Source organism: Bos indicus, chromosome 4, assembly GCF_029378745.1.
Source record: "Bos indicus isolate NIAB-ARS_2022 breed Sahiwal x Tharparkar chromosome 4, NIAB-ARS_B.indTharparkar_mat_pri_1.0, whole genome shotgun sequence".
In the NCBI taxonomy this organism is placed as follows: domain Eukaryota; kingdom Metazoa; phylum Chordata; class Mammalia; order Artiodactyla; family Bovidae; genus Bos; species Bos indicus.
Genome location: NC_091763.1, coordinates 12,809,599 through 12,823,851, shown reverse-complemented (window position 1 = coordinate 12,823,851; position 14,253 = coordinate 12,809,599). Strand labels below are relative to the sequence as shown.

The 14,253-nt window shown below is 36.6% G+C and overlaps 1 protein-coding gene across 13 annotated transcripts in view; it reads right to left on the bottom strand.

Annotated features, from left to right (window-relative positions):
- PPP1R9A (protein phosphatase 1 regulatory subunit 9A) overlaps nucleotides 1–14,253 on the bottom strand; it is a 349,577-nt gene that overhangs the window by 53,961 nt on the left and 281,363 nt on the right. For all 13 annotated transcript variants that reach the window (XM_070787167.1, XM_070787170.1, XM_019959701.2 and 10 more), the window contains 4 exons: nucleotides 11,436–11,489; nucleotides 8,628–8,857; nucleotides 7,088–7,184; nucleotides 5,972–6,143 (listed from right to left, as the gene is read on the bottom strand). In XM_070787167.1, the coding sequence (XP_070643268.1) occupies nucleotides 5,972–6,143; nucleotides 7,088–7,184; nucleotides 8,628–8,857; nucleotides 11,436–11,489 (553 nt within the window). The remainder of the gene's footprint in view (nucleotides 1–5,971; nucleotides 6,144–7,087; nucleotides 7,185–8,627; nucleotides 8,858–11,435; nucleotides 11,490–14,253) is intronic.

Sequence of the window (14,253 nt, the reverse complement as noted above, 5' to 3'; positions counted from 1 at the left end):
AGGGACTTGTTCTCAAACAAAACAAGTCATGACTTTACATGGAAACAACACATGGATTATTGTTAATAAAATGAATCCTGGTAATAAAACTTGTCCATTCGATTTCAAATATTGGTTATAAGATATAGCCACTGATTCTTTCATGTTTAGAAATTCTTTGTCATTATTCAAAAAATTGTTTTGAATCATGAAAATAAACTTATTTACAAACAAAACCCCCACAACAGTTGAATGGGAACGTCTTAATGAATAGTCAATCCATCTTCTCCAGCAAATATTCTAAATTTTATTACAGGTATTCACACAAAAAAAGAATAAAGTTAATATAGGAAAAAATAAATAAGAAAAGAAATTCCCATTTGATTAATCCAAAAGAAGGCAAGAAAGTAGATAAAAAGAACAAAGATTTACAAACAGTAAGATGTTAAATTTAAACTTATTATTATCAATCAATAAATAGCAACTTTCTAAAGTTGAGAAAAAAATTTAAACATAAGATCGAGACTTTAATAAAAATAGGCAACCATCCATTGCTTACAAAAGACAGACAATTTGTAATAAAAGAATGGAAAAAGACATCTCACAGACACTAAAAGAAAGATAACATAGCCCTTCAAATATCAAAATCAATAATAAGGTCAATTACTAGAAATAAAGAGGGACATTTCCTAATGATCAGAGGTCAATCTACTAACAGTTGTTTACTTTCCTTTGCTCTTCTTGATAAAGACTTTATTTAAATATGAGTGAATTATCAAAAAATGATTCAATTCAGAAAAATCAGATTCAGTGCAAACCAATAAGCTAACAACTGGGTCACAACAAGCAAGGATAGGGCCAATGATCAAAGAACTGGCTTGTGTGAATACCTAAGCAGGCTCAGAGTTCTACTGACATGTCCATAAGTCCCAGGTCTTCAACTTACTGAGTTCAGGATTCAAATGTAGACCACTATCTTAGAGATCTACTTTTAAGAAATCTTGGGCCTTAATGCCAACAGCCAAACCATTTTGTGGAAAAAGACTAAGGGAAAGCAGAAACAGCAGGAAGGTATTATTTTCTCTAAGTTATTCTTAAATAACCTAAAAGGTAGCTAAGAAATATTTGTATTTTTAAAGATGTCAGAATTGACTAATTAATTCCAGCCACAGTCTATTACGAAAGTGCCTTCTCTGGTGACTTAGATGGTAAAGAATCCGCCTGCTAGGCGGGAGACCTGGCTTTGATCCCTGGGTTGGGAAGATACCCTGGAGGAGGGCATGGCAACTCCCAGTCCAGTATTCTTGCCTGGAAAATCCCCACGGACAGAGAAACCTGGCGCACTACAGTAGATGGGGTTACAAAGAGTCGGACGTGACTGAACGACGAAGCACAAGACTTTCCTATAATCTGCTATCTTGCAATTTAAGTCATTTTCTTCTTGCACAGTTTTCCTTAGAGTTAAGAAATAGAAAGTAACTAAAGGAACTAAGGATAAAATGCTTTATATATAATATTCCATGTTCATACTTTGGAGAAGATAACATTCAGTGTTATTTAACCAGTGGTCTACTGGCTGAGTAGATGGGTATGAAATAAAACAAGTATTTGGTAGTAATGCCCAAAATTCAAAGGGATCCTTGAATCACACTTACAAACCTACTAGTGACCCAGTTCCTGTTATGCCTCAATGCTATTAACGGTATTGCTTTGGATTTTCTGACTTCTTATGATTTCAGCCTTTTCTGAAGGCAGAGTTCCCATCAGTTGTCTAAGAGAAGCAGCGGATTCCAAAAAAGCAGTACAGTTCAGCTGCGTAGTTAAGAACATGGGCTGTAGAGCTGGATGAGAACTGCTCTCCTGCTCACTGAGCATGTATGCTGTATCCTTCATCACTCAGTCATGTTCGACTCTTTGTGACCCCCATGGACTGCAGCCCACCAGGCTCCTCTGTCCATGGGGATTCTCCAGGCAAGCATACTGGAGTAGGTTGCCATGCCCTCCTCCAGGGGATCTTCCCTACCCAGGGATTGAACTAAGGTCTCTCTCATTGTAGGCAGATTCTTTACTGTCTGAACCACCACAGTGAGCCAGGGCAGACGGCTTAATTTCTTCACCTACGGTTTCTGATCTGTAAAATGGGATGACAGCAATACTATTCTTAGGGTTGTTGTGAGAATTAAGTGAATTATTCTGAGTTACTTAAAACACTGCCTGCCCTGTAGAACTGCCCTGTAGAACTATTGCGTTGTTTCCCATAAATATTTTTTTAAGTGAAGTATAGTTGATTTACAATATTGTGTTAGAAAGTATTGCTTGTTATCATTATTGTTGACTTTGCAAATGTTATCTTTTTCCATTAATAGAGTTTTTAATTTCTAAGAAAAAATAAAACTGTTAATGGTCACAATGCTTACATAATTAAGTATAAACTGTTCTTCATGCACCCAAAGCCTACTTTTACTCCAAAAATACCCTACGACACACCTTGAACGTAAGGTCCCACCTTTAACATAAGGTTTCTGAATCAGGAAAAATTATTCTAATTTTATTCACTTTTTTCCCATCTTAAACCTCCCTCTCCATCTCTTAAAATGTTCATATTATCTATTCATTTCATATCCACCCTTCCCTGGTGGCTCAGTAATTAAAGAATCTGCCTGCAATGCAGGAGACCTGGGTTTGATCCCTGAGGAGAAAGAAATGGCAACCCACTCCTGCATTCTTGCTTGGAGAAGTTCATGGACAGAGGAGTCATGGGGTTATAAGAGTTGGACACGACTTAGCAACTAAACCAACCAAAACCTTCTTCTGCCCCATCTGGAATACCTGGAGGCTCAATAAGAGCATGCTATTTAAGTGAGTTTTTTTAGGGAATTTAATCAAACTACAACTACAACTCTTCCTTCTACCAGGATCTCTCTAACAAGCCTGTTCTCTGCGCTTTTCCTAATCCTGACTTGAACATCTGGGTGGCCACAGACATTTCTCGTCACTTCAAGGCCTCTGGATACAAACTGGAGAACTCGTATATAGACCAGCATTACTCAGACACTAAGAAATTACAAACATGAAACCTGGCAGCAGGACAAAACTGTCATTTTTCACAGCCTGAGACACATGTAAACTAGTACCTGCCAGGCATGCTGGTGTAAACTAGAAGTGCTTGAGTCTGTTGTGTCTCTTGGTGAAAAAAACAAAACAAAGAACTGTTATACTTGCTTCATGTACTTCAAGAAAAAAGTATCAAACTGTATTAAATAATACGTTTGTATACATAATCTGCCAACTCTTTTTTTTTTGCTACATGGTGCAGCTTGTGGGAAGCTTAGTTCCCAGACCAGGGATTGAATCTGGGACCCTTGTCAGTGAGTGTGAAGAGTCCTAACCACTGGACTGGCAGGAAATTCCCAATATGTCCACATTTTAATAAGATATTTCAGTAGGCTTAGTTTATAGAAAAAGCCATATGTATGATGTTTGAATAGAAATTTAACTGTGGTAAATTTCAGCATGATTTTAAAAATGGTTTTATCACTCTAAATATGTACAATAATTTAATGAAAGAGTCACACAATTAATCCATCCACAGTTGGGAAGCTTGTTCCTAAAAAAGGATGAGTTCTTGAGAACAAGTGACTGCTTACATGCTCTTTCTTTCCTCCTCTTGCTTTTCTGCCTCCTTCACCCTCTCTTTCCTTTTCTTTCACTATTTCATTCCAACACGGTTTTTCTCTGACCTGTAATTGATAATCCTTTTGCTTCACTGAGCTGACTCAGACCCAAAAAGATGCTAAAGCACTCATTCTATCAATAAGACTCCAGTGCTTAGAAAACAAATCAGAGCTGGACAGTCTACAGGAGGTGAGGAGACAAAGCCCTGCACCTCAAGGGTGAAAACTAGCAGAACCGACCTCCAGTGCTGTATCTGTCCTGGGGCAAAAAGGTGTGTGCTTGGAGGTGGGGTGGTAATTAAATGCCAAATGACCTGTGTTTGGTCCGCTGCTTTACTTCCTTTTCTAAACCTGGACGACTTCAGTGTTCCCTAGCAACAGAAGCAAAGGATCAATTTAGAAAAGTGCTTTCCAGAGCATTCCTATCTAGCTACTGACCAAGCCATTTTAGTTTATGTGATCAAGCAATTGAAATTCAAGGAGATTTATCGCTGACTGTCCTCGGCAGCAAAACTGGAAGAGGACCGTTTGATATGTATGCTGCTAATGTCTGAGATGACTGATTCCACCTCTACCGCACAAGCACGAATTGGTTTCAGGGAGAATTAGTAGTCTCTGCATTTCACCGGGAACCGACAGTGTTGCTAGGGAAACTGATAATTATGTGGCAAAATGGAGGGTGTAGGATAGAAGAAAAAGAAGAAACGTAAGATTCTAAAGAAATGTAAGGTTCTGATCCAAATCAACATATTAACAATAAAGTATGTTGATCTTCTGTAGTCATATAATTTAATAAATACTGTTAATTATATGTTTGACAAGATACTGATTTCTGAACTAAAAGAAATGAATCAGACGTTGCAAAGTCACTGGTTACTGATAATATTTTGTGTATGGCACAGCAGGAATATATACTTATTATAAAAACTACAGTGAATCTGAAGAATTAAAATATTCAAAAAAGTGGGAAAAAACACACTGATTTGATTTCCATTTTTTAAGAAAATCAGCTTACAGAGTTCCAGATAAAAAATTGTAACTCTATAATGCTCTAATAAAATTTCTTTTTTTCGTCTCAAACACTGTTTAGGGGGGGAGAAGAAAGAAGTGTTGCTATTTTTATATTATGCATAGTAAAAAAAAACCAGCCTAGAGAAGTTGAATGACCTTCCCGAAGTCACACACTTCTTCAGTTAGTGGTAATGTTGGTGCGAAACACTTTTCTTTCACCACTGGGAGGCATTATTTACAGACTATGTCATAGTAAGGGAAAACACAGCAAATGGATGTAAACTTAGTGAAGAGACTCAAATCTCTAAATATTACTTCGATTTTAAATGAAAATTTCCAATACTTTCATTTTTAACAGCTAAGAGTTTAGTTCTGAAAGTTAATGATATGATATTAACACTTGCTTATCCAGAAAATCTCCCTGGAGACATTGTAATATGTGTGAAAGGGCATCAGAGAATCACACAGCTCATCAGTGACCTCAGTTTTACTGCATGTCAAACCACTGCTTGTGAGTTGTCAGTCCCTTCCTGACAATGCTACGGCATGACATTCTTTTATTTTCACTCTTTCTAACGTCCACTAGGTAGAAATTTTAAGAGATGAAATTGAAAGTTGTATGTCTTCCTATGTATTCATGTTAATAAATTCTTAACACATTTTTAAATTTATAAATATACTACACATATTAAAGCATTCACATTCTTATACACGCAATCCATGTACAGGTGCGCTGGGGGAAGAAAATAAGTGATTCATTTATGGTTGGTATATGAACAAAGACCATTTCCTTTATTAATAGGAAATGTTTCTAGTGTTTTGGTCTGATTTGGTCTTCGACAGGAAAGAATGAGACATATATACAAGTCATCAAGGTAAAAGCAGAAAACTATACAGAACTTCTTAACTCAATGAATTCTAAATGATGGAAGTGGGCAGTCAGCCTTCTGATGTTATGAAAAAGATCTTCATTCTAGGGACTAAAAAATCATAATCCTTAAGTAGTAACTCACCCTAGATGGGATAAACTATCAGTTTACGGCAGTTCATTAAGCGTATCAAGTTTATGTGGTTTAAAATTAGTATCTGGCTTGTCAAACTTGAAATTTTGTTGTTTTTTTTACTTCAAAGATTTATTTTTGATAAAACAAGAGCAAAATGATAGGTTACTATTTTGATAAGCCCTTTCTTCTTTCCCAAAGCAGGAAAGCTTTTGCACCTTTTAAATCTCTGAGTAAAACAAAGAAGAATGTAAGGCCACATTTTACAGTCATTAAAAACCATTTTTATGGTTAGGTTGAACAAACCTTGACTTAGGCCATCTTGACAAGATGTCTGCTTGATATCCAAGTTCTCCAAGGTATCTCCTTTAGAGACCTCACCAAGAGATGTCCTTCTCTCAAAGATATTGTTGTTGTTGTTAACTTGAGTCCCATTTTGCTTCAGTAGCCTGAACACCTCAGTTTCCAAATCTCTAATCTAAGAGAGAAGAAAAAAAAACCAATACACTCATGAAACCATAAACCAGCACTCTTCTCCAAGCACTAGGCAAAACTACCCTATTATTCTTTTTCTTTAATTTTATTAAAAGGTAGTTGATTTACAATATTGTGTTAAATTCTGCTGTAGAGCAAAGTGACTCAGTTTTATATATATATGTATATATACATGCACACATGTGTGTGTATATATATATTCTTTTCCACTATGATTTATCATGGGCTTCCCTGGTAGCTCAGTTGGCAAAGAATCCACCTGCAATGCAAGAGACTCAGGTTTGATCCCTGGGTCAGGAAAATCCCATTGAGAAGGAAATGGCAACCCAATCCGGTATTCTTGCCTGGAAAATCCCATGGAGAGAAGAATCTGGTGGACTCCAGTGTACGGGGTCACAAAGATAAATTCTATGATTTATCTTTTTATCATAGTCTATGATTTATCACAGAATATTGAGTATAGCTCCCTATCCAACCTATGCATAATAGTCTGCATCTGCTAATCCCAAATTCCCAGTCTTTTCATCACCTCCCCTTAGCAACCACAAGCCTGTTCTCTATGTCTGTAAGTCTTTTTTTATTTCATAGACATGTTCATTTTGGTAGTATTTTAGATTCCACGTGAGTGATATCATATGGTTTCGTCTTTGTCTTTCTGACTTATTTTGCTTAGTGTGAGAATCTGTAGGTCCATCCATGTTGCTGAGAATGGCATCATTTCATTCTTTTTAACGGTTGAGTACTATTCCACTGCATAAATGCACCGTATCTTCTTTACCCATTCATCTGTGACAGACGCTAGGCTGTCTCCGTGTCTTAGTGTCTGCAGTGAGTCGTCCTGACATGGACACAGGGGTGCGTGTGTCTTTTCGAGTTAAGCTCTGTCTGGCTATTCTGTCATTCAGTGGCTCTGTGCACAGGACTCACCCGCACTTGCAAGCCTTGAACTTCCACGAGATGAGCTTTCTCCAAATCTTCTATTTTCTTTCTTTCTGCTTCCTGTCTTTTGATGAAATCAAGTTCTCTTAAGGAGAAAATAATAGATCTCAGTGCATCAAATACTCAATAGATGAGGAAATACAAAAATTCTTATCTGAAGCAATGAGCCACACAGTGAAATAAGTAACTAGACAGCTATTTAAATAAATAAAACTCACTCACAGAGAAAAGGTATCTAGTAATAAAAGCAAATAAAATGTTTTAAAGATATACAAGGTAAATAAAAATGCTTTGATTCTGCTTACTGAGCTTTTCATTTGTAGCTCCTGATTCTGGAGCACCTGTTCATACTTGGATAGAAGCTACTGAACTAATGACCCACCTTGGTAATTTAGTGGAGATAATTACATGTTCAGTAGAAATAATTCCACATTTATAAAGTCATTTACCTAGTAAACTGATGGAATGGATGGTAAGAGTTTTTAAAATATAATTATTATAAGACTGCTTCTTAGAAATGACAATAGGCTGAATGGGCCAGAAACACAGAGGGGAAGCTGTCACTACACATCTAAGGATATCATGAGGACAAGGAGAAATATCAAATGTGGTAGAATTTATTATAAAATTATTACATGAAATAAGAGTTAGGAATACTTTTAATAAGAATTAAAATAGAGATGTATTGAATTCACAGTTGTAAGAAAAACTGCTTCCTTTTTAAGATACTTTTATAGCAATACCTTTTAAACATTAAAACCATTGTTTCCATGATAGGAAATAACAGATACCATGAATCTTACATATATGCTTGGCTTTTAAGGCTTGACAGGCAAGGCCAGAAGGGACACTAGAGTTACTTTCTAAGTAACTGATGAAAAAATATGGTAAGAATCTTCCTAGTCTCCCTGAAATTACACCAAGATCCAACAGATGGAAGCAAAGCAGCATTAGCTTGAAAATAGGTGTTGAAATTTAAAAGCCAAGTGTGGTGATGGTCTCTCACTGTAGTGAACCAAGGACCTTGTGATTCTCTCACAAGGAAAGGAAAGTAACAGGGCAAGGGGTCTTGTCAGTCAATATTTCCACTATCTGTAGTGGGAAAATTCTTTAGTTAACTGATTCTAAGAACAGAAACAGAAGGCCCCAGTTGCTGCTCTGAACGCACCATATCCAACAGTCATTTTGCATGACTTCAACTTGGCTTCCTGCTTCTAAATTACATACGTTTCAAAAGGACAGAGGTTCAAATGCTTTACCAGTTACAATAAATGATTAACCAATAGCAAAAACAAGAACAAAACAGGAAGTTGCCAAAAAATTATAGAAGAAACAAAATACAATCAACACATGAAACACTGATGTAAGAGATTTCTAAAACGTACTGTCTATTTATTATTTTAAGTATGCTCCTTAAAGGGATGACTCTGAGGTCATCTTTTCTTTTCCACTAGATACTACAAAACTACTGGATATAAGACTTCTTTAGATGCACACAAAAATCGTTACATCATTAGAAGCTGCTTACTTTTGTTGAAAATCCTTGATCAGTTTCTTTGCCTTGTTGTACTTCTTTTCCAAGGCCTGATACTGGCTTTGAGTCTCTTTGAGGTGCTCGTTCACTGTGTGGCATAATGTTTGGGCCTCAATCCAGTAGCTCTCCAACTTCATCATTCTTTCTTTATTCTCTTCTATATTCTGTTGAAGTTGAGTTTTTTCTAGTTCCCACCTCACTTTCTCATTTTCTGCAGCTTGCAGCTGGACAAAGCAAATGTCAAACCAAGGATATTTCTGGGTACTTTTATAGCAAACATCTCTCATACTTTTACAGCATATTTTAGAATAAATTCCATTATTACATATACTCAATCATGAAATACATTGAAATGAGAAGAGCAAGTATGATTTTCATTATTATAGAGATTATAAAACAGAAGCCTTGAAAAGTGAAATGGTTGTCCAATGTCACACATCTGATAAATGATAAAACATGGATCTGTTTCCAACTCCCAGGATCTTTCCAGAGCATACCATGCAGCGTATGAAATTCTCCAAGCAGTAAAAAATGTTTTAGAATTTGACTGATTCTATCCAATGAACTTCAACATGCTTTTAGAGTTGTTTTTAAAACATACAATTATATGTAAAATGTTAACTAAAAAAGGAGTGGGGAGACGGCAAGCTGGGAAGGAGAGGGGCAGAGCACAGTATGGCCAATGATTAAGAGGCAGACCCTGGAGTCATATAGTTTAGATTTGAATTCCAGCTCTGCCAACACTGGCCTTTAAACCTCGGACAAGTAACTGAAGTCTTCTAAGACTAAATTGTTATATGTAAAAGAGAACTGTGATATATCACATCAGCATGCTTGGAAAAGCTCCTTGGGGATAATAGTCTGATAAAAGTTATTTTTACTTTGTCTTAATCCCTTTTGACGATATTATCACATACTTTATTTCAACTGACTCATGAAAACAGTCTGTAGCTCATTATTTTGCTGACATTGTTCTGAGTTTCTAAAGCCGGATAAATGCCAATTTGCATAAAAGTATAAATGACAGTGTAAGTAAAAATATAAATTATTCCTGAACTAATTTAAGTCTCTCTGATGGAAAAGAAAGGCAGCTTCCTCTGGTTTCTGCTTTCCAGCAAGTTTAGGAACAGATAAGACCCTGGTCCAAATCCCTCATTTCTACGGAAATTCAAGACTGATCTCTTAGGTAAGGGATCAAAGGTCATTTATTGACACTAGCCATCTAACCTTTACACTAGTGCTGCATCCATTTCACGTGCCTCTGGTATAGTTTAAAAGAATGCAGAGTCATTACAAGCTATTAATATCAATTTTCAAAATCTGAAACATTCCAAAATCGCACAGCATTCGGCAAATGGAAATATACATATGTTTTTATATGTATTTTAAACTAAGTACATTGGCAAAACAGATTGCAAAGTAAAGTAGTCAGAACCATTTCAAAATTAGGAATTCTATTATCAACATGGATATAAAGAATAACAGTAAAGCAAGTTAATCTGTGGATATTAGCATAGGTAATAGAATGTTGGCACAGCCAATATAATTTTGAAAAAAAAATACTCATTTATAGATTTTTCTAAATTAAATACCTAACACATAAGCCTTGTTAAAGCACTTGCAATCAGAGGGCAATCTTTTTCCCCCAACTGTAACCCAACAATTAAAAATCTTCTATTCTTCCATTCTATGCCAAGAAACAATAGAAATTTAAAACAGGACTGGGTTTTTATCTGCACCTTTTATTAAGCAGTGTTTTGTGTTCAAGTTGCTTATTTACCAATCTCTACTAATTTAAAAATTATTATTCACAGAGCTTGGCTGAAACCATGAATGATGTATAGACATGTTTTGACTAAAGAACTACAGAGTTATTAGCTGAAAATACCATTTACCTAAAATAGCCTTGCTAATTTATCTCCATTTAAAACACATGGAAAAAACAAAACAAGTGTATATACTGTGAACAGGGAAACGGACTATTAGTGGTGTGGGAGGAATTATGTCTCAATTATTAGAAGACCATAAAAAAAAACATTAACTGTGTTTTTAAAGTAATTCAAAAGATATTTTAAAATCTTTGAGACTACATATTTGATAAAACTAGACACAGTTCAAGAAACTGAAACTTACCTTATAATTTACCAATTAAAAATGCCCTTTTGAACTTTGCATTATTTCATATATAAACTAAAAATATATACTCCTTTTATCAAGACCTGTTTTTTCCCACAAATTTAAATGACATGAACTAAACTTGTCTAAAGATTTCTGGTAGCATCTGGAACCTAAAATAAATTATTCATATATTAATTAAATTTCACAGTATTTCATTACTAGAAATTTGAATTTTTCTTTATGAAACCTAATTAATGTGCTATGTTAATAAAAATACATTATTTCTGGTAAGCTAAAAATAAATAAAATGATTATATTTATTTAAAATAAAATAAAAGAGAAAGAGATACAGTATAACAGCTTGTGCTTGAGGATTAGTGGTCAAAATGTAGTTTGAATGCTTGAACTATTATAAACATTTACTTCTTGAGAAAGTTCAGAGGGAATTGGCCACATAGGTGCAAATATGCAAATATGTAATTTTAAAATCCTGTGCTATTTTCAGAGGGGTGCTGACCCCCTAAGGGTGTGCACTGTTAGGTTTTCCCACTAACAGTGGGAACGAATCTCTCATTTGTGTTCTTCTAAATGTACACAAACAAAGCATTTAGTGCTTGGGTTGAATTTATTCATAGCATCTGGAGTTTAGAAAGTACAATTCAAACACCATGTATTGCTGCTTACCTTGGTCTTCAATTTTTGAATCTCTGCTTCTGTAACTGCATGTTTGATTTGCAACTGAAAATGGAAAAGAAAGGAAAAAAATCTGAACTAAGCGTATCTATATTTTTCTACATTTTTAAAGCCTTAGCAGCTGGCAGAATACCTTATTATATAGCTGAAGGGCTAGGAAAATGCTACGGTGCAGCAGGTTGTAAATTAAAATGTCTAGTGTGTAAAATGACTCTCTAGGTGCGAACTAATTAAACACAGGGTTTATGGTCCACGCTCCCTAACATCAGATTAGGTTATGAATTTAATTGCTCAGGGACCAAAGAGAAGGAAACACATTTTCCTGCCCTCCTTGCAGCTCTTCCTTTGTGATTTGAGTGTCAAGGAATTGTTTCCTTGCGGTCTTGAGGACTGAACAGCTTCAGCAGGCAGACGGGCAGTGGGAAGCTTCGATTCCAAATCTGGAAGGAAGGCGGCGCTGTGGTTCCGCGAGTGGCACGCATTTTAGCTTAGCAGCTCTTTTACAGCTCGGGCTGCGGCTGCAAAGCTGAAGAGGACGATGCAGGTCGGCGACAAGATGTGTAATTTCCTTTTTACATTGCAGGTAAAAGTACAGATCTAGATGTCCATCCTTTAAGTCATTTACTCATACTGAGGGCCTGGACCCTCCAAAGCTTCAGCTGCGGTTGATTCTCTCTAGAGCCACCATTTAGATTTGTTTTGCTTCTCCCTTCCCCCCACTTTGCTTTCTTTGTAAAGGAAGAAAAATGAAGGAAACAATCACTCTTTAAGGAATAAAAAAAAAAAAAAAATTATGGAAAACAATTTCTAGGTTGGAAATCACTTTTCTAAAATGCTTGGAGGCAGATGTTTTTGGAATTCAGAGTTCTTCCAATTTCAGAAACTTAGTAAGAGGCATTTTCCATAAATTGCTGACTGCCCACAGCAGGGTCTGTGGAGGTGCTTTATAATCAAATAAATACATGAATATCTTTGCCACCAAACATGTGAATATTGTGACTAAGTGAGGTACATAAAGACTGTAAATAGTAGCCTATCAATTTTGGTCAGATTTACTACCGTCTGCTACAAAATTATTTTAAAATAATCTTTTCAGAGCATTTTGAATTTAGGATTATACAGAGGGACCTGTAATCTTCCCATATAACCGTAATCAAATAAGTCTAAGGTTTTCTTATCAGAAAGATAGCTAATGAAAAGACAGAAATGTGAACCTTTGGAGATCACACCACCTCACAAACCTCAGCCCTCTCTCTGGTTTGTAATCTTAATTTCCTTGGTTTTTGCCTGACCACTAGGGACGTATGGGAAGGATGAAGAGGGAAAGAAGTTAGAATCCAGGGTTAGATGCTGATGAATAAGAGCCCAGAAACGGAGAGTCCCAAGTTCCTTATAAAATTCCCCTTCCGTGATGCTCTCAGGTCTCGTTCGAGGTTTAAGTCTCTGTGGGCTACAAAGCTGCATCTCTGCTCCTGCTCCTGTGGGGTGACCCTGAAACTTTTACATCTGATTCTGCCCTGCTCGCTCATTTCACTCTCCTGCTTTCGGCGCGGTTGCCCTTGCAGTCTTGCCTATGCGGCTGTGGCTCCTTTCACCCTCTCCGTTCCCAGGGGCTTCTGCACTCCACAGTCCCGAGGGGCAAGTACTCTTAGTCAGCCAAGACTAAGAAAGGATGATTTAAAGGACTAAAATACGATGACTCCAACTCTGCTTCTTAGATAAAAGTCCTAAATGCTGTAAAATGTTGCACCTGAAATAAAACCAACTCCTCTAGTTCTAGTTGAAGAGTAGCAAGAAATCAAGAGCAGATTTTATGATGAATGCTGCAACTATCAGCAAGTGCCGTATTTTATTTTCTCAGCGGTTAACTCCCTGTAGGGTAACCAATTATATTGCAATACAATGTGTTAGGACTTTGGATTTTCTTTGTTCAAATTACCATGTTCTGTAGCAAGCTACAGCTCTGGGCCCCAGTTTCCAATATGCAAAATGAGAGGGCAGGATGGGAAGACCACCACAGCCTCTGCAAGTACTACAGGTGTGACGTTTTACGAAATGAAGACCCTGGAGGTGACTGTCATGGTTGCAGAGTGGAGAAACTCATCCCACGCCAGCATTTTCATTCCTAGGAATGCATACGCTGGATTAATCAAGTGACATGTGGGACAAACCAAGGGGAAACTGTGAAACAGCCAGGCTGATTTTCAGTTATCCTACCCCTCCCATCTCACCGAAACAGATGACAGAAGAGAACTGAACTCATAAAGCAGCAAGGTGAGAACACTGATAAAAGCTTAGAGTGTTTGTTACTCGGTACAGCCCAGTCCTTTAGCTATAGGAAAGCAGAACGAGGTCTGTAAATTCAGACGTTATTCAGAAGATGGACAAAAGTTTTAGTGCAAGGCTTCCCTAATACTAATACAGCCTAAAATGATAGATATGTAATTATTATGTAATTATTTTAATCCCCCATGCACCTTAACACAATGTCTAGAAATCCACCACTATTAAAAGGAAAAGCATTAAAAATAAACTGAACTTTTTCATTTTATATAGGAAGAAACTGTGTTTCAGTAGCTTAAGCTGCAGAGCTAATAAGTATCAAAGCCAAGTTTTATAAATTCCAGTCCATAGTCCTTTCTGCTAGCTCCAAATTTCTTACATTTGTAGCATCCTTTCCCTTTTGTTATGTCCTCCTTCCTCACTGCGAATGGATCTGTGAGGGAGGTAGGACAGGCACTGTTAACCTCACTGTTCAGACAGGCAAAGAGGCTCAGAGAAGTTACATGGGCTCTTCAAGTTCCCAGCA